General features: G+C 38.7%; 1 protein-coding gene across 6 annotated transcripts in view; it reads right to left on the reverse strand.

Moving 5' to 3' along the window:
• Window positions 1-1748: 1748 nt before the first annotated feature.
• mlphb (melanophilin b) overlaps window positions 1749-20706 on the reverse strand; it is a 54850-nt gene continuing 35892 nt past the window's right edge. For 2 of the 6 annotated variants that reach the window (XM_082508835.1, XM_082508840.1), the window contains 10 exons: window positions 18166-18258; window positions 17601-17742; window positions 17041-17288; window positions 12626-12709; window positions 10217-10513; window positions 9345-9494; window positions 9173-9241; window positions 8810-8858; window positions 8111-8205; window positions 2488-4536 (listed from right to left, as the gene is read on the reverse strand). In XM_082508835.1, the coding sequence (XP_082364961.1) occupies window positions 4510-4536; window positions 8111-8205; window positions 8810-8858; window positions 9173-9241; window positions 9345-9494; window positions 10217-10513; window positions 12626-12709; window positions 17041-17288; window positions 17601-17742; window positions 18166-18258 (1254 nt within the window). In that variant the 3' untranslated portion in view covers window positions 2488-4509. Of the gene's footprint in view, window positions 1979-2487; window positions 4537-8110; window positions 8206-8809; window positions 8859-9172; window positions 9242-9344; window positions 9495-10216; window positions 10514-12625; window positions 12710-17040; window positions 17289-17600; window positions 17743-18165; window positions 18259-20706 lie in introns of those variants that run through there. The other 4 variants (XM_082508836.1, XM_082508838.1, XM_082508839.1 and 1 more) reach the window with 4 other exon arrangements.

Genomic DNA, 20706 nt, shown 5'->3' on the forward strand with positions numbered 1-20706 from the left:
TCTAATAGTAGGACTTATTTTTGCACCTCACTTACCGCTACATCATAGTGTGTTAAATCAGTGGTGTTCAATCAGGATAAGCAGGGCAAGCACTGCTTTTTAAGTGAAATACAAAAATGAAGTGAACATATCTCTCCTTTCATGTCAGACAGGTTTCTGTCATAATGCTTCTCCCATGTCTGTTTGGATCCACTCTTTACATCACTGCCACCTTGTGACCACAGCTGGCTGTTGTCTCTGGAAGCTGAATAAATTCAGCTTGATTACGGAGTGAATGAAATCTCTATAGGGTAGGCATCTCACAGGCATCTCTGTGTCTTCTTAACAATGTCCGTAGCTTGTCAACTTGTGAGGCCAGCAGCTTTTTCTAGCTGTTTACGCATTGTAGATAAAAATCTGGCTTTTGATGGGAGACTGATGGGACACTAGCATGTTAGAAAAACCTGCTGCTGTCTCTGCTTTCCCTGCTCTGACTTCAGTTTTGAGCAGTGTTTTGAGAGTACAGAGGACCACTCTCAAAGTTTTCTCTTAGTAACCTCCACAGCCAAGATATTTAAGTTAAGAAACTAATTGTCACTGTTAGCAAATTGTAAATAGAGTTAAGTATAGTAGCAATAACATTTATATATTTCTACAGCCAAGAAAAATGCAGCAAGAGGCTGTGAGAGTGGTATGTTTTAATCTGGTCCAGTTTGTGAAGGACGATTTATTTGTACTTTATTTTATTTATTGATTTTAATTTTCTTTGCAGGGGTTGGGGATGTATCATAGTCTCCGCTTGCCTTCCTCTAACTGCAACTCTAACCTCTGTACTGCTTTAAATGCATATATATTTTTCTCGACAAGATTCCAAAATGATTCTATGGTTTACAAAGTAGCTTTTTTTGACTGACAAACATGGAAATTTAAATCAAATAAGAACAAAGAAAAGCAGAAATAATAAAAAGTCATGGATAAATAACATAATGATAAGGGTAGTTAGGGGAACCCTTACCTCTAATAATGACAGAGCCATCTCTCTGAGATTCACTCAGAGTTCCATTCAACAGCAAGACAACAAACAGCATCACACACACCCTCATTTTAGCTCCATCTGCAGCAGAAAAAAAGCACACATGTACCGTTATGCTGGGTTTGTCAATTTGTTGCTTATACAAAGAAGCATCACTTGACACAAATGGAAAATATAATTACTGATTGAGCTGCACTTCTGCATATTATGGAAATTCAATCAAAGTTTCCACAGCCAACTTTAGATTAAGTTTAATTACTCCATGGCCTCAAAGCGAATGGCATAACTGGTTTTCTACTGTTGTTTGAAAACAGCATGAAGAACGAGTAAACTCTGGATCAAGGAAAGCAAACAATGTAATCAGCAGATTGGATCAGTCAAAAATAACACATCTGATGCTTAAGCAGTTTTCCCCCCGTTTTTCTCTTACTCAGACTCTCTGGCTCTACTTTGTCTTAATCACATGGTTGCATTACTGCAGAGCCAAACAATCCTCAGTTTGGTTTTGCAACTGAAAGGCATAATAGAGATACTGAACACATGTGAAGACTTACCGTTTCGAAACATGTTGACCTGCAGAACCAAACTTCAATGATTGCTTTGCTACGTCCCAGTAAGAGTCAGCTGACGCAAACAGGTGTAGGACTTTGTCTGGGCAGGAAAGGCAAGAAAAATAAATTTATGGCTTGAAATAAGACTACAAGAGAAAGAGTGTTCAGATTCTTCTCACCTGATCTATAAAGGGGTTGTGCTTCTCAGGTCTGGGTCTCTCCGGGTGTCAGTTTATCAGCTGTGTCATCATTTCTTTATATGCAGCAGGAGGGGCAGCGGTATGTTGATATGCTGATGTCACCCACCTTTCAGGAAGAATATGTAGTGCATGCACGTGCAAGAATGGCAGCACAGCTTTCAGTCAACACAACAATCAGCTTGGAGGTTTTTCTTCTGTTGGAGCCCACAGTTGATCTTTTTAAAAAAAATAAAAAATCAAAAAATCAAACGCTACATAGACATTTTATTTTATTGCATCTAGAATTTTAGTTAAAAGTTATATTGTCTTTTGTTCTGTTTAGTTGAGCTTTTTTGGGTTGAACCTAATTGAGCTATTTCGTTTTGTCATAATCTATTTTAATGAGCTGCTATAGTCTTACCAAGCTTTTTGTTACTGGTTATTTAGTGCTTTTTATTATTTTAACTTAGATGTCATGAAGTTAATCAAAAATATACAAATATACAAAGTTAATGCAACGTTTAAATGTGGGATTGTTGTATATTTCTATTTAAATTGTTCTTTCCATAGCGCAGAGATAAAACCTTCCCTGGAGATTCAGTTAACAAAGAGGCACTATGAAAAAGCTCTGAACCAAGAGCAAAGGTGTGACTTGTTAAGGTTTTGATTGGATTATACTGATATGAAAGCTGCTGCTTGATACAATAATCTACGCCAATGGCTAAAAAAGGACAGAAAACAACAGTTTAGCTTGTAAATAATTTAATAAGACCAGTGGTGCAAATAATTTCAATTAAAGTGATAATTTAACACAGGCTTGAAACAATCTTTATGGTGATTCAGAAAAGTAAATAAATCAAATCAATAAAAAAGTCAAATAAATACGTGTTGTCAGTTTCTCTCTCCAGTGGCTACAAATGGTGATCTTAAACTGTAATACATAAAGTAAAGCAATTCTGTGACTGTGAAGCTCACAGGCTGTGAACCTCCTCGCATCGTTCAGTCTCCAGCCCTTTATAAAAGCATATGCATTTATTTACACAGTGCACACCCAGTTTATCATTACATCATGGATACATTCTTTGTCATCTCCGAAGACATGTCATTGTACAGCCTATAAATAAACACTGCTGTTTTCAAAGGTTTGGATAAATTCAACTGAAAGGGCAGTGTGTAGGACTTCTGGGGATCAGTTAGCTTAATTGGAATATAGTATCAATATTTAGCTAGTCCAAGCTAGGCGAGTAATCTCTCCTTGCAGACTGTATATAGAAGATGGACATAGCTTCCAAATTTGAAACGTGAAATCGAAGTCAACCCACATTCCTTCTAAAGGCCACGATCTCAGTAAACACTCTTCTGATGTGTTTAGTTTCAGATGTTATTGAATACACGATAATGTTGAACCTATAAATTATGGTCAACAAAGATGCTCCAGCTAAAATTTTACAATAAGTGACAAATTAGTGAATGATGGAAATTCCAACTTATCATAAAAACCTTGAAATCTGACAAGCAGTACAATGTTTTGACTTCTCTCACTCACTATAACTCCTCAAAGACAAAAAAGATGCATATTTAATTGCACTTATAATTAATTTTTCCATATATGCTGAGATTACATAAAAATATTGATTTCAAAGATTTAGTTAAAAATGAATGTGCATGATTTATTAATCCAATATAAAAATATTTTCCAACACCATAATGCATACAGTGTGTACTTCTATATATTCCGTATACATTTTATTCATTAACTTACATAAATGTCATATATTATAAAACAATCACATCAGACCTGCTCTTCTCACTGTGACATCAGTTTAATTTTACAATCAATTAAACTTTCCAACACACCGTAGATTATTAATAATAGAACTTTTAAAAAATATATAAAAAATATACATTTATCTATATGTTTTTTTGTGTGTGAAAATTTCAGACTAATTCAAACTGATTTACAGTTCGGATTTGCACCTCTTTTTCACTGGCTTGATTCTGTTTGCTGAAACTGCATTTAAAGCACGCAATGCATATTTCGGTTTATCCACAACGATGAATTAGCCAGTTATAAATTCCAGATTAGTACAATCAGTGCTTTTGCGCATTAAGGCAAATGCATGTGTTAACTTGCATGTTAGTGTATACAAATTCTGTAAATGTTTATACTTAGAGGCAGATGTTAGTGCATGTCACGTGTAACATACTTTATGGATTTAGCCCTGTAAAACAACAGCAATATCAAAAACACACCTTTTAAAGTTAAATGTAAGAAGATTAGAAGACCCACTGTTCCACTGCTCATTTGACAAGTTCTGCAATTTATGTGGGAAACCTAAACCAACATAGTCGTACGGCAATTTCTAAGTTCCTCATGAAATTTTATATACTTCCGTGTAACCGCACATGAATTTCATGAACAAGATTTTTCATCAGTCTGATATCATATTTAAGATTCTTATTCATATGTACACAAAGTCATGTTTCTCCAGCTTTAAAGGGATTTAATTTGGATTCTGGTTAAATTTCCAAAACTACATTGTTATGTCTAGGCAACATAAACTACTGCACTATGGTCAGGAAAAGATAACTGATTGATCTCTGATCTCCGTTTGTTGGTTGCCACGTGTCAGTTCAAATGCATTTGTTTCAAAGAACAAAAACACGCCTTTTGTGAATAGTTCATGTTTTGCTGCTCAGTTCCAGTGTGTAAAGCATTATGTAATAACTGAAAGACTTGTCAGTCAGATAACACTCAGCCTCCTCCTCATGAGCCCTGGGTCATTACTGGTTTCTGCAAGAAAAGCGAGACAAAAATATTGATTGACTAGTATTATGGTTAATCAGCCATTTAATGCTTTGATTGGGTTAATGAAATCACTGTTTCAAAGCAATCGAGACAAAAGATCAATATGTGTTTAATACATGTTAGAAATATTTATAAACCTGCTGATGACTTATGAGCCATTATGCAAGCTGTGAGGTTTGTGAATGATTACTCAGGCTTGAAGAAAGGAACACGAAATTGACAACAGATGTACAGCGTAGTATAGTGGACCTATGATGCTCACTTCCAACTGCATAGTTTTATTCTTAGATTCTACTTGGGTAGCTTTGTGTGAATCACAGTTTAAAATATTTTTTGTTCATCTTGTTTATTTTATTTATCTAATGAGCCTCGGTCCCGCCAGTTCATTGTCTGTCTGAAACAAATTACTTCAGCTGTTGTCCTTTTAAGACCACCCTCCTGCTAATGCCTCAGCCACACTGAAGTTAAAAGACGGCGGAAACCTCCTGTCAATAGGCGAATTCAGTGGTTGGGCTTTGATCGAACTGTATTTGTATGCATTTGGTAAACAATTGTAATTAGCTTCAGTCACTTTGATTTTTCAGCAATGCATCTTGTTGCAATGGGGATTCAACCCAACTGGTTGACAGCTGGTTGTATATTCATATATAAAAGCAAAGTGGACCCACTGTCGCTGTAGCATAAGACAGCTTTCTGGTAAAGATCTGAAAAGCAGGTGGGTGGGGCTTCTGTGTCTGAGATGACCAAATTAGGGACATTCTTTCTCCATGACATCATACAGAGCCAAAAGTAGAAAAAAACTGTTAGAAACAGTGGTTAGAGGTGTCTGAAGCTTGAGCTTTTGTGTTACAGGGATTATTTATACACATGCGGACCACGTTATTACAAACTTGGGGCATATTTAATATGAAGTCAAACACCTGGATGTATATGATGTTAATTACAGAAAATAAGGAAAGGCAGAATATGTCCACTTTTAAGAGAAAATAAGCACGTTTTTACATGCTTTATAATGCTTCTGCAAAGTATAACAGTGTGTAGAGCAAAAGCTGAGCACTGATCAAATTACAGTGTGTTCATATTGGGGTTGCTCTGGCTATGACTAGGTTGAGGACTGCTGAACTGTCACGGACCCGGCTCTGGAGGACTCGGGGGTCCGTGAGCAGGATGGACCGTTATTATTATTATTATTATTATTATTATTATTATTAGTGTTGTTGTTATTATTTGGGAATGTGTGTTTTTCTGCACTATGCTGTGTTGTTCGGTGTTCTACTCATTATATGTACAGGCAGGGTATGGGTGTGGCCCTGCAGGAGGACTGGCCACACCTGAAGTTCCTGCCACACATCTGTTGGTCATCAGGGCTCGTCGGGGGAGCTACTTAGGAGAGTGTTGGAGCTCCCACCGGCGCGGAATCATTGAGTTGTCTACCCAAGTGTGTGTGCGCGCGCGTGCGTGTGTGCGTGTGTGCGCGTGCGTGTCAGTCAGTCAGCGTACAACGGTGCAGTTCGTGTATGCCCGCCGGGGTTGGTGTTGATGGCTGTTTTTGTGGTTTTCCCTCCAGGTGGAAGAGTGGACCAGAACGGCAGCACGCACAGGGTGTGCGAGAACACAACAGCGGGGAGCACGAGCACAGACGTCGGAGGGGAGCACACACACGGGATTCAAGGGAGCATCGGGGAGTTATTGTGTTTACAGCCTTCACTGTAAATAAAGTGCACTGTTTGCATCGCAGAACCATGCGTTTTGGGTCCTCATTCCCCCACATCCCCACGGTCTGCCAGCCAGACCGTGACATGAACACTGGACGATACGCTGTGTTGAAAATGAGATATATTTTACTGGATGAGGCTCCTACAGTGATAAAAGTAAAAAGAAAACCAAAAAAACCTCCTGTGATTTAAGGTTCACATTTTTTCTCTTAACAAGGGAGGCCTCAGAAAATATTGTTTCTGGCTCTTTTTAAAATTCTTATCATTGACTTTAGGTACCTTCAATTCAGAGACAAAGTGTAATGCAGACATGCATATTTCTTCAAGCAGGAAGCCAATTATATTATTCAAAACAGCCACATAATCACTGATGCCATTATTTTTCTCTCTTATCAAAATTACCCTGAGATTTTCCACCATTATATTGTGTAATCAAACATCCCAGCGTATGCACTTAATTTCAGACAAAGTAATTTTAACCCAGTATGAGATTTAACTCTTTCCTTTACCAACAAAAACATGATTCAGGAAATGTGAACGTGTGCACTTGATTGGGGGGAAAAAAGCAGGAAATGCGTTAAAAAATGAAATTATTTCAAAACACCACAAAGCTAGAAACCACCAGCAGCTCAAATCAAACAAGCAGTGAAAGCCTGGTGTGATCAGCACGTGAAGAGTTCATTCCTGATATTCAAGGCATTTTACTAAAGGAATTTTTATTCACATTTGGGAAAATGCATGAATCCACGTTTTGTGATGGAGGTTAGTTGAGAAGATTGATATCCACTTTCATGGATCCTTAAACTTTGCACAAATCCACTGGAGCAGCTCAGGAGCATCTCTAGCATCCTCACCTTCAGATGGAGTCTCGTTTCACTTTATTTTGTTTTTTTATTTATCCATATTCATTCATGACATGGGACAAAATGCACAGTGAGCAGGTTTACAAAGCAGCTTTTTTTGACTGACAAGTTACAAAAACCTTGAATTAAGCTTTCTGAAAGTGAGGGCTGGATCTGACTGAGTAATTAAGGGAGACTGCACAAGCAGGGATTTGACTTTTTAAAGGTGGTATTAAACCCCAGCCTGGATCGATTACTGTATAAAAACGTATTTTAGTATAAAAGATCAGTGTGATTAGTCACCCACTGCTTTAAGTCGACCTTTTCTGAAGCCTCAAAATGTGCATGTTTTGCAAAAAAATAGGATGCGACGAGGAAGGGCAGGCCTGACTGTGACTGCTCATTGGCTAATCACTTGTGATTCATAACTTCATAAATCGGCTTTGATACCACACATAATTTTCAATTTTGAAACCTTGTATTACCTATATATACAAGCAGACTTAATCTTTTTATTCAATATGACCCAAAATTAGTGACTGAGCCCATAAACTCAGCAGTAAACTATTTCCAGAGAGAGAAATCTGTTTTCCTATAGACGTCTAGTAGTGGAGTGTTTTGTTGACACCACTCCAATTGCCATCTGGTGGCCTTCAGATAAATCAGCCGCATGTTTCCACATTGATTTTTACATTTCGGACCTTTACCTGAACCTAAATATGTTGCTTTTCCTAAACGTATCCAGGAAGTTGTAACAACCACAAGATAAAGTTAAAAAATATCATCACAGTACACATTCAAATTTAGCTTCACGGCTGTAGATCTCCCAACTTAATGTAAAATTAACTATGACAGTGGAATCAATCTTCTCACATAAAAAAAATTGGTAAGCATCGAATGCCAGTTTTGTTGCAGCACTTTTTTTTTTTTCTCCAAATGGCACTTATGTAGTTTGGGAATTGAACTCTTCACAGCACCCAGCACCGTAGGGTGGGGTCATACCGCACAGGCAGCCCTGGTCTTGGCCTTTGCCACTGGGTTCCTCTGTGTCAGTGAGCCCCTGTAGAGGGAGTTCCTGGTAAACCTGTCCACCTGGTCTGGAAACATACATCAGCTGCATTGTACATTGTATTCTACAGGCTCTATTTTATCAAAGCACAGTTAAAAGTCAAATTATGGCTCTTTTTGGGATTCAGTCCAGAATCTAATAGTTAGAAACAAATGTGATGTTTCAAAATCCCAGATGTGGGATGCTGAAAATAAGCTTATTGGAAAACTTTGATGGGAAAGTAAATTAGAAACACTCTATAAACTTTAAATAACAACTGGCACCAAGTCCAAGAGCAGGTTACAAAAGCACTTGACTTGAATTTGGCCTAAAAAGAACTTTTCAGTAGCAAAGAAAGATAAAAAAAATAACATAATATGCTAAAAAATTAGATATACTCCCTATTCTTTATAAAAACAACAAAAAAACACAATACTGTTTAAAGTACAAGACACATGGTAAGTCTCCACTCAATGAATCAGATGAAGTGCTATCCAGCTGGGAAAATTAAAGCCATAGTATAACGAGGACACAGTGTTCACTGAGTTATAGAGCAGCTCATCATGTGTTCTAAGTTTCAAAAGGTTAAGATGTTCTGAGTTAGCTGTGATGCCCTGGGGATCGATCTCAGGGGCAGCAGTGTCAGTTCTTACTTGTGGGAAAGTTGTAGGAAAGTCTTCTGGCTTGGATCGGGATTGCGGACTGCAAGACAAAGCAGAAGGCAAGGAGAAAAAACATAAATTTAGGATGTGGGAAAACTTTTATTCTATTAGCATTCTGGCACCTCGATGCTTTACAAATGTTCATCATAGGCAGACCTACTCATAGAAATCACATCTGTGGTTATTTTGAGAGGCAAATCAAAGACCATCGTGCCACATAAAACACGTTGGCTCTAAGAATGACGCCTGTGTCCACTTGTTTGATTTCACACAAACATAAAAGGGTTTTGTATAAGCAAATGTTTTCTGTCATAACAGTTTTGGATATGAAACTCAGTGATATAATGGTGTTACCTTTCTTTTTTTATCCGAGGACATGCCGGCAGCGTTCAGGGCAGCAATCCTGCTCTCGATGTCAGACACCTTGGAGTAAAAAGAAAGAAATGACAGGATGTGCCACAACTTTACATCTCTTTGCATTTTCAATACAAATCAAACTTTACTTAGCCTTTAATGTAACCCTCACCTCACTCTGGGCATTCTGGACATTAGCTGCTGCTTGAGCTACTTTGTCTTCCAGTTCAACCAGTAATGCAGTTGATCCTTTGAAGCTTGCCTTTGATCCCTCCTCTAGGGGGTGACCCTTCCTCTCCAGGCTTTCAGAGGAGTCATTAGCCTGGAAGACAAGTCCAGTCAGAAAGCAAAAATTTTCATTTTCAGGTAAAAAAAAAAAAACAACAACAAAAAAACTTAATGAAATTTGAAATGATGTCATGTTAACAAATTATGTGATAGCTAAATGGTGCCACTTGATTGGTACCTGCTTACAGTGGGGTCTGAAAAATTATGTAAAATCAAATGTACCAAAATCTGCAGTTCTTCCTCGTGACCACCGGCTCAATAAGTTTGGTCCCACGTCCATTTTCCTGATACTAAAAGCCAGTGTTACCTGATACTTTAAATACATTAAATTAATTGAGCTAATGCTGGCTGAACAAACTTGTAGTGAAGTGATGTGAAAACATCATGACTCATCAGTGCACTGCAGCTTAAATGGAAGGAACTGCCAGTGAAAACAGTTGAGGAAACTTAGCACGGCAGCTAAGCAGAAGTTATTAATTTAATTCGTCTTCTTTTTCCGACAATCTGGGAGTGATGGTTGCAGACGAAAAATAAACCCAAGGCCTGAGTGACTTGATTTATGATTCCAGTGTGCACTTGAACCGATTTCCAGCAGAGGTCGGCTGGAATTTCATGAGCCATGCTGTTTTTAGTAAGTGCAGCAAGCCAGATGCTCACGGCTTATGTCTCTTTCTGTCAGTAAACAAACTGGTAATGAATGCTTGCGCGTACATAAAAAAAACCTGATTTCTTATAAAAATGCCACAGAATTTGTACCTTCAGAGATTCTGTCTGCTGAGGCTGCTCCTCCTCGAGCCTGGAGACCACGATGCTGGCTCTGGATGTTGGTCTGATAGGTAGTTTGGAAGGCCTTGGATCCGCCTGTGGGCTCCTCCATGCTAGGATTTCTTGGGAGGAATGTGGTCTCTCGGGCTCGTCCTCATCATCAGAGGTCAGGCTATGGTCACTGATATTGTCTGTCATCTCGTGCAACCTCTGTCTTAGCTGCTGCTCTTCCAGGTCCACTTCGTTCCACTGAGGAAGAGGAGAGGTGCTGCTGGGAGTGGGAGAAGTCTGTTTGGGAACAAAGCACAGACAATGTGACTGAGACAAATCTGCACAGCATACGGTTAATGTTTTTACTTTGGATCTTGAATGACTGGATCGTCAACCTAATGGGAATTGTTATACTGATTTAAAATGTACTGCTAGAGTGAATGCATGATGTATAATACACAAGTGCTCCATCACTGATTATGTTTTTCTGTTTTCATACTCCAGTTTTCTTTTCCAGGCCAAAAACAAACAGACTGCAGTGTACTTTGGTGGCCTCGGGTACAGTCCATGTAATTATAACCTAACATACTCGTTGGATTTGAGGGAAACTTTGCAGGATTTCCCCTGACTTCCAATCAACCATCTTCTATCTATTATTCACTTACAAATATTATTTTGACAAATGCTTCACATTGCAAACACGAGAGCACTGCTTTAATCTGATCTGATTGGTGCCTAATGTATAATAGCACACTAGCATTGTTTTGCTCATGAAAAGGCTAAACGCAAACCCCTTTGGTGGCTCCATCACTTCATTTAGACATAGTTTTACATCACTTTGCTTCACTGCTTCATACAGACATACCCACAACAGTGACGGGGAGTGCCACAGGATGCTCGAAATTTTTTCCACATGTGCAAAAACCTTGTTGCATGTGTGGCAATGAGCACTGTCAGCATTTAGGCCTAGTAAAGTGTAACCAAACTTTTCTCCAGCACTATCACTGAGAGCAGAGTCTCTGTGCTGCAGTGAGAGATGGCCAGCTTGGCCCCTCACAGAAACAAATCTGTCTTAATCTCACTACAAACTAGAAAGTCGCTAAGATAAATTGCTATCGTCTCAACTGATATTCTTGCTTTAGGAGATTCATAGATCCATAACAACTTGTTTTCAGTTTGCATGAAAGACAAGTGTCATTTCTAACCAATGTGTGACTGTGAAGATGTAACAAGGATCCTTAGCTAGACTTAAACTAGGGTCTATAAGTCCTAACCTCTAACCTAGCATGTTCAGAACACGCATATAGGGTTATCATTTGAATTTCTCATGTATCATTCAACGATTTTCAACTGGAAGATTGTGCATCTGTTGTACCTGTAGTTCTTATTTATGTGGAGTATTCGAATAGAATAGACAGATACAACAGAAAGTGGGCAGAGCTTAGTGTACCGATTACAATAGACACATTCATTTGTCCAGCTGTGTTCTGACCACTCGGTAATGATCCTAAACAAGAACTGGAACATGGATGTCTGAAAGCACAAGAACTCTGTTTTTCCTTCACTGATCACATGGACATTAATGCAGACTTATCGCGTGCAGACAGAACAGTCAGAACATAAGATATATGCAAATTGATTTAAGCTGTGCTTTGCCACAAGAAAAAGAGGAAAAGCATGAGTCAATCAACTGCTGCTCTCACTTGAAGTTGAATAGCCACTAATTAGCGACTGAGTCTAAATTCTACATTCGTTTCTGGTTTGCTGTTTTTGCGGCTTGGCTCAGTCTGTGATGATACTGATGTGGGTTTGAGAGCTCACGGCCCAATTAAAGACAGACACTGAACCCACTGAGATCACACATTTGATTAGAGGATGATGAAATATGAGTAAGTGTGTGTCTCCTTTCTTTAGCACAATGCATGAACAATGAGTTAGTTTTCTTTATTTGAAAGAAAATACCTTCAAAAAAATCAAGTTTTCATGCAGGTACATCAAGTGTGTTTGTCTTAAAGTTGCACTGATTGTTTTGGCCACTTGAGGGCGGTATAACAAGTATAACCATGACCCTGACAAATTGTGACTTAATAAAAGTGAAGTTTGTGTGCACTTTTAGCTGGTACTGGCATGGCATCAAATTCAAAATAGAAAATTATTTATAAAAATAAAATAAAATAGATGTAATTTGTCTTAACTATTTTCATGTAAATTTAGGCTTTAAGTGATTTGAAAATCCGCTAGTCTGTACATTGTTATGCTAAAATACTGCACAGTGTCTCTAACCATGGCTTTATAGATGTAAACAGGTTCTTTCAGTCTTTTAAGCTTCACTCATTTCTTTCTAGGCTGCTGCTGAGATGCTGATCATGAAATTTTGGCAGCTGTACTCTTGACACCTGATAGATTTACCTGGTCATATGTTGAGGTGACTTTCTGCTCCAAGCGGTTCAGAAGAGTCTCAATTGCTGACATCCGTCTGTTAATGTCAGTGATCTAAGAAAGAAAGGAAGAAATAAATGAAAGTACATATAGAGGCAGAATTAAGAAATATTAATTCATAAAACAAACAAACCCCAAAATAACACAAAACGTAAGGAACATTACAAAAAATGTATAGTTTTCAAAACATGAAAGTACTGGACACTTAATGGTTTAAATGGTACTGCTCACATCTATGCTATGAAAGCAAATGCATGTCTTAAACCACTCTGACTCATACTGAACCAATCAAAACACAGTGGCACCAAATATGCAGATGGTTAAGCTACAGTTTCACATGTTCTCATCAGAGTGAGCTGTCTGGATATCAACTCGTCCCCAAATCTGATTTCACCATATTTCATCAATGTCTAAATTTACTTGGATGAAAGAAACCAGAAAAATATATTTAAACTAAAAGTACTTAACCAAATTCACATTACACTGCACAAAATGCTCTTCGTGTACAAAACTGAAGACTAAATGTTCCCTTCGATAATTGGCCATAATGGAATAATATTTTCTCTACACGAGATCGCTCCTTGGTACATGAAGAATCATATTTAGGTCAGGAAGTCAAGCAGACAGTCATCTGATGCACCTTTGATGTCTTGCCAAAAGAAAAATTCCTCTCACAGTTCATCCAAATTCAACCTCCTAAAAAAAATCCAAACTCTTGATACTAACAACCTAAACATAATTATTTAACTGCTGTGGTGCATTATGGCTCTCAGATGGTCAGGGGGGATTGATGTTAAAGGCAGAAAGAGAAAGACAGTAAATACAATTTTAAAAAACACTGGAAAATCAAGGTTTTTTTTCTATAATTGTTCATTCTTTTCATCAGTGCATAAGCATGAGTTGTCATTACTCTGTCACCATTGACTGTAAATAAAAGATGCAAGTAGCCACTCTAAGTGTTACATTTTGCTATGTTGTTTGTTCTTTTATTGAAACCGTATGTGATGAGCGAGGTGTGGCCCTAAATGAGAAATGGTAAATGGTAAATGGCCTGTATTTATATAGCGCTTTACTAGTCCCTAAGGACCCCAGAGTGCTTTACATATCCAGTCATCCACCCATTCACACACACATTCACACACTGGTGATGGCAAGCTACATTGTAGCCACAGCCAATCTGACAAAGCTACAGTTTTATAATATGTGATGTTGTAAAGCAAATCCATATAGACATTATATTCTGTAAAAAAAACCTTGAAACTAATGACTGAGAAAGTCATGAGGAAAGTCAACAGATCAATGGAGCCAAAGGAGGAGTCCTTTGGCAGAGCTGTACTGGCTCCTCTTTTTAGTTCTGGACATTTTTATACAGAATAAGCCTGAATAAACCTGCGACGCAGTAGTGAGCACTGTTGACCAGTTGTGTTTAATGTCTTTATTAAATCTATAAATGTACTCATTTAAAACCATGTAAACATATAAAGATAGGGTGACATTTAGAAGCTGACAGGATGCCTGCAGACCGTGCAAGAGGGAAGTCCAATTGTAATTATTGCAGCTGTGCAAATATTTGAATGCAAAGTTCAGACACTCCCATATATTGATAATGGATAATATTATGTGAACTCTCAGTTCCATTAACTGCTTTGTTTTCACTGAGCAGGTATGTATTTACTCTAGGTTTTATATTTATCTCTGTGTTTTTATTTCTTGCAGGATGTTGGGAGTTTGCTAACAGGACACCACCTGTGGCACTCCCATCTTTGGAATTCTTGCAAAACTAATTATGCAATGACATGTGTACACCTCCTCTAGGTGGACTATAACTTGTTGCTTGTTGTCTCTTTGGCTACACTGATGTAGAAACATTGATAACAAAATGTTAGCAAAGTCCTCAAGACTTATATTCAAGACTTTGAGTCAGATTCCATAATATATGTTGCATATTTTTGACTGTTGTTTGATTATTTGTTGAATTTATAAAGAAATCTGAGACCAAGTTTTCAGGGACTGTGAAATGACTAGGTTTTACCATAAAACTGTTTGGTTGGCTTGATTGACGTGGTGTTGCTATCCATAATCTCATACAGCTGGGTTCAGATCTGGTGACTGGAGGTCACAGAGGATGATTCATATGATTTTCATCAGTGAGCTTTTGTGCCTTGTTTGGAAGTGTCCACATGTGTTATGCTTCTCTGCTCTTTCATTCAGGCTATTCCTTTAATTTTTCCCTCTTCTGTATATTAAACATACCGTAAAGTTTTTACCTCACATGTGCCCTGGGCTTATACAGTCTGTGCTTGCTGACTTATCTTGATGTTCCACAAATAATCAAATTGCTGATGTCACTCGGTTCTATTGTTGGCCTCCAAATCAATACCAAGACAACAGACAGCAGCACCTGTATGCAAGATGAGTGACTGTTGTCAGATGAGAAATGTCACGTCTGGTTTTGATATCTGACAAAGACATGTCTGGGCTGTATGTTTTCCACTGTATCCTGTTTGCATGTCTCTTCAGTGTGCTGCCCAGCTGTGAGACAAATTTACCATGACACAACTTATCGAAGGTATAAATCAGCGCAGGGAGACAGGTAGGCTGGATAATTCCTTCTGTTTTCATGGCTACTCACCATCACAGAGTTTAATTGCTTTCTTTGTTTTTATATTCCTTATCTTTAAAAACTGCAAAGAATCTTTTTATGGCTCGAGTTATACCTCCATATAAACTCCAGACTGTGTTTGAATCACCTCAAAGACAGATGAACTGAAAACTGAGATTCACAAGGATAAATCCAGACATATTGATTAGTGACAGCAGTCAGCAAAGCAGCCTCCTCAGACTAATGGTAAACAAAGTCTGTTTTCTATCTGCTTCACAAGAACAGAACGGCCACGGTTACTGCTTCAATCCTTTCCAGGGACTGTGTTTAATACTAACACATAAATAGACACTGATGTAATGCATGTAACCTCCCTCTGATCTAGCAGCTGTCTCCACGACATCACTCAGCACGTCAGACTGAAGAACTTGTGTCCGACTTCCAGCATGCACTGCTTGAAAGGCTTAAAATATCAGCTTGTTATTTGTGTTCTTTCTAAACTGTGCCTCTAAAGCGACACTGCAATTAATGTATGTACCAGATCAGATCAAATGCTGAGTTTGGTATGAAGTTTGAACCCATACAACCCATTCAAAACAAGATAAAATTTATCATGTTAACACTACAGTTTGTTGTCCCATTTGACCAATGCAGGTTTTAAAATTAGATGAATACAACCTCTGATAAACTGCAAAATATGGTCATTCCGGACAATATGAGGGACATCATTCTGCAGGGAGAAAAATTATTCACAGTTAGAAAGTATTGAGAACAGTCTTTTCAGGAGTGGACGTCCCAACTAATTTATCCCAAGGTCAGTCTGTGCAATGCTGAGAGGAACTGCAGAAAACCAAAGCGCTACATCTCAGACTCTACAGGCCTCATGTGACATGTTAAATGTTAAAGTTCATGACAGTACAATTAGAAAAAGACGGAACAAGTATGGCTTTTTTGGAAGGGTCGCCAGGAGAAAGCCTCTTCTGAACATGGCAGTACAGCTTCAGCATCTAAACAAACCACAACACTTCTGGATGATGTCGTTTGGACAGACGAGACCAAAGTGGAGATATTTGTCCATAAATAAAGAGCACAATGTTTGGGGAAAACCAAGCACAGTATATCAGCACAAACATCTCATATAATCTCATATACACTGTCAGCGCGGTTCTGTAGGGCTGAATTGGGCTTGTTTTGCAATCACTGGAGTCGGGCACTTTGCTGTCATTGAATGATGCGAGGCCATCTATCTGACAGCTACAGAACAATGATTCCAAAGATTATGACTGCAGTTCAATTCATAATCCCGAGTGGAATTAATAACAACAATTTACTGAAAGTTATTCTGAGCTGCTTCAATCAATCCAACACCATGTCTCAGTGATCACAGATTTGAACCATGTGATTTTACTGCATCAGCTGAATTTTTCTGCTTTCCTTATAATGATTCACCAGGCCTACCCTTTTCCAATTTCCCCTACCAACAAACAAAGTGAACAGAGCACAAAAATAAAGATTATCCAAGAAAAAAAACAAAACACGGGCATTAAACTTTTATGATCATCATTAAAACCACATGGATCGTTAATAATGTGGAATCTCACAGCTTTACGTTTTAATGTCTGGCTGTGTTCATTGGTGTGGAATGCAGGCAAAATGTATATAATAAGCCAGCAACTTTCCTCCACTCACAGAAACCAGACGTGAAAGACGATTTATGAGTGTCTTAAATGAGTGTAATGTAATGACCATTTCGTGTGATGTTAATATGAGGCATATGAAAGACCTGTGGCGGATGGTTGGCTGAGCTCAGGCTGTCCTGAGATGTTTGGCGGCAGAGGCCTGAATGCAAATGGTAGAGTGGGTACGGCTGGCAGTGCTCATCCTCTTCTTCTTCTGAGTCCTCAAGGCCAGGCAGGTAGACGCTGCTGCTGCATCGAGGGCCTCCGATGCTGCCGCTGCCACACGAGGAGTAGCTGAGCCGGGAGATGGAGCGGGATGGGATTGTCCGGCTATCTGAGTACACCAGGTCATCTGTGCAAAGCAACCTCTTTGTCACAGGTGCCATTATACCAGCAGTAAAATAACTACAATGCTAAGTATTATAAGTATTATAAGTATTTTTCTTTGATCAGTTATTCATTACAAAGTAACAAACAACAGTTTAGCACATTATAATTACTTAATTACTAAATTCAACAATTCCAGTTACAATTGCAAATAAAACAATTATTTTTGTTTTATTTGCAAGTAACACAAGTTCTTGTGTTACTTATAAGTTCCTTGATTATTTTAATATTTTTTTTTAAAAAAAGTTTTATTTGTTTGTTTGAATCTAATTTCTACCTTGTTGTGGAGTTATTTCAAGGTCCAGCTCTTTATGTTGTTCATCCATGATCTGATGAAACACGGTGGCCATATCTGCCTCAGCAAGCATCGACTTCCTCCCGCCTACATCCATGACCATGATGTCACGATCACCCGGCTCCTGGAGGTAAGAGTGGAGAATTGTGTGCAGGTTATTCCCTTTGACTTCTGCTGCTTTTCCGGCTCAAGTAGGAAAAGCCTAAATTTACTGCTGCTTCACATTCAGTCCAAACAGCATACATTTACAGCAGGAAAAAACCACCTGAAACAGTTCACTGCATTAGAAAATCTGTTCAGCTAATAAATGGACAAGATGTGTCCATGTCTGCACACACAACATTTGGATGTACACAAAAAGGGTTATTGTGGCCAGATACGAGAATGAATGATGACAGTGCTAATACAGTACTGTCTAGCCAACACAGACAATGTTTGGCAAAGACAGAGTGCAGAGGCAGATGGTCTTTGTTATGGATTACAACATGCAGATTAGTTTGTTTTGGAGGGATGCTAGTTGTGGTTAGTTTAGTTGTCTAGCCTGTACCTCATTTGAGGGTCCTCTTGATTGGCTGAGGTAGTCAACGTCCAGTTTGAAATCAATGGGATCAACAGTTAACCTCCTTTTGACCTTTTTCATCTTTGGAGAACATGAAGGGGAAACACCATCGTCAGCAGGGAGGAGAGAGGAAAGCGTAAAGAGATAAACCTCTGCCATGACAAAAGGCTGTTTGCTCCATACACTCAGAAAGTGATTGACTTGTCGCCCTTTAATGTACTGCCGCTGTAGCAGAACTAACACAAGTATATACCTTCTACTGCTAATTAGCCTGTTATAATAGATTCGTATTGCTTGTAGAGACAGAAGTGGACTTTTACTTATGCATGATGACCAAATACTAAGCACTAATTGCTTCCCATGGGGCTTATAGTCACATTTTTTTTTTCCTTTTAACCAACAATAGTCCAAATACACAGGCCACCTTGTTAGGTACACCTAGTTCATCCTGGGTTGGACCTCCATTTCTTTTTAGATGATATCATCATATCTCCATCACATCTCTACTGGACTCAGATGAACTCAACATGAACTCATTATCATGTTGCTGTCATGTATTATAATTGGATAATTAAAGATTTGCATTAACAAGCAGCTCTGTGTGGCTTTAAGTGTATGTGTAGAGTTACACTTAAATACCTGGCTAAAAACAACAAGGCTATAATATTTTAGGAAGGTTTTAATAGGGCATACATAACACTTAAAAGCTCAGGTCTGCAGTAAAATAAATATGATTAATACTTATGTTATTACATTTATATCTTTTGTTTTATTTATTCATTTATTTTTGGTGCCGGTGCATGATTCACAGATACATGCACGTGGGTAAATATTTTAAATGAGTTAAAAGTAATGCTGAAATGAGAGACGCACACCATGGGTTCTTTGGATCTTCTAGGGAAATTTGATTTAAGGGTGCATATCCATGTTCCAGTGTTGACATAGCATCAGGGTCACTGAGTCTCTACCAGCTCCAAACACTATCTAAACTGAACTGTAGCTTCTCTGAGCAGGCAGAATGTGAGCCGGTTTCCTTACAGGGAAATGTCAGAAGGTTCAATACATTAGGCTGTTTGGAACAGCAGAGGGCACTGTGTCTAAAAGAAACTTGAACGAGGGATCCAGTGAACAGCAATCTGTTTCTGTAACGTCCATCAAAATTAAGATTCTTTAAGATAAACATATATAGAAAAAACTGCAAGGGTTGGAAAAAATGCATCCGGAGACCCAGCAGAGCCTGGGAGTCCTGTCATTTCTCAACAGTCAGCACAATGATTGAAAATAAACAAAGCTTAACTTCTACAGTACACACAGAGTGTGGTATAAACAATAGTAATCTTCATTTTATGATGAATTCCAGTGGAATCAGTGCCCCCACACCCACCCTTATTTTCTAAACCAAAGGCTTGCTCAGCTCCGGTCTGACTCTTTTATATATGACAGCTTGGTATTTCCCCACTGCACTCTGCAGCCAGTGCTGGCCTGCCCGTGCCAGGCATTCCAGTCCTTCACGAGGGGCTGGCCTAGATCACTAAGATAACCTGTGAAGAAAGCACCTCTGCTTTTTATCAGGAACCAGCCATCAGTGGGAATTAGTGTTGACCAGCGCACACTCGTGCAAAAACTCCATTGATTAAAGAAAAAAAGAGCAAACATGTGGATGCAAAATTAAGCTACAGTGAAGTTGTCTGTTTTGCAGATAAGCTTTGATCACACCTGACTTAAATTCCCAGTAACTAATAAACAGGATATTGCCTCTTGTTTTAGGAAATGCTTGCAGATCTCCACATGTCACATCAGCAAATAACAAAATACCTGCAAATGATTTTCTCTCTGCACACACTAAATTCATTTTTTGTTTTATGATGCACATCAATTGAGTCGCTCCTGTTGGCAGCAAACTCACTTAAACTTTACAACCTGAAACACAGCTGCATGCTGTCTTTTTATGTAATGTGTTAACAGAATAATAAGGCAACTCCAGAAGCTTGTATGTTCTCTCTGTGGATGTTAACTGTAAGTGTGAACATTAGTGAAGTGTCTGCATGCGTTCAGTAAGATAATCACCCATCTGCCTGCTTTCCTTGCTGCTAGTCTGTCCATTACATCACTACCAGTTTCCCACGCTGTCAGTCTCAATATTGACATCACTACTCTTTGAGCCAATCAGCCTCCACTCTGCGTGGTTTAACCCTGTGCTCTCCATCATTCTTCTTTTCAGACTCTCAGTTGCTCAACCCGCCTCCTCCCCATCTCTACCTCACCTGAGTCCCTCAGAGCTGCACCCAAGCCTCAGGCTTCATCTTCACCACCAGCGTCAAGGCCACTGGGATTCTGTTCTGCTGTGATGGGTTACCAGTCTACTCATCTAAGACAACAATTTGTCTATCTCAATAAATCATGTTCAGTTCTTTTAAATGATCTCTCCTCATCAAAATAGGAATGATTGTTGTTTTCTATGAGTTAGCACTGTGATGGACTGCTGACCTGTCCAGGGTGCATCCTGCTCAGTGATAACTGGAATAGACT

The sequence above is a fragment of the Aulonocara stuartgranti genome (assembly GCF_965226115.1).
Source record: "Aulonocara stuartgranti genome assembly, chromosome: 16".
NCBI lineage: Eukaryota > Metazoa > Chordata > Actinopteri > Cichliformes > Cichlidae > Aulonocara > Aulonocara stuartgranti.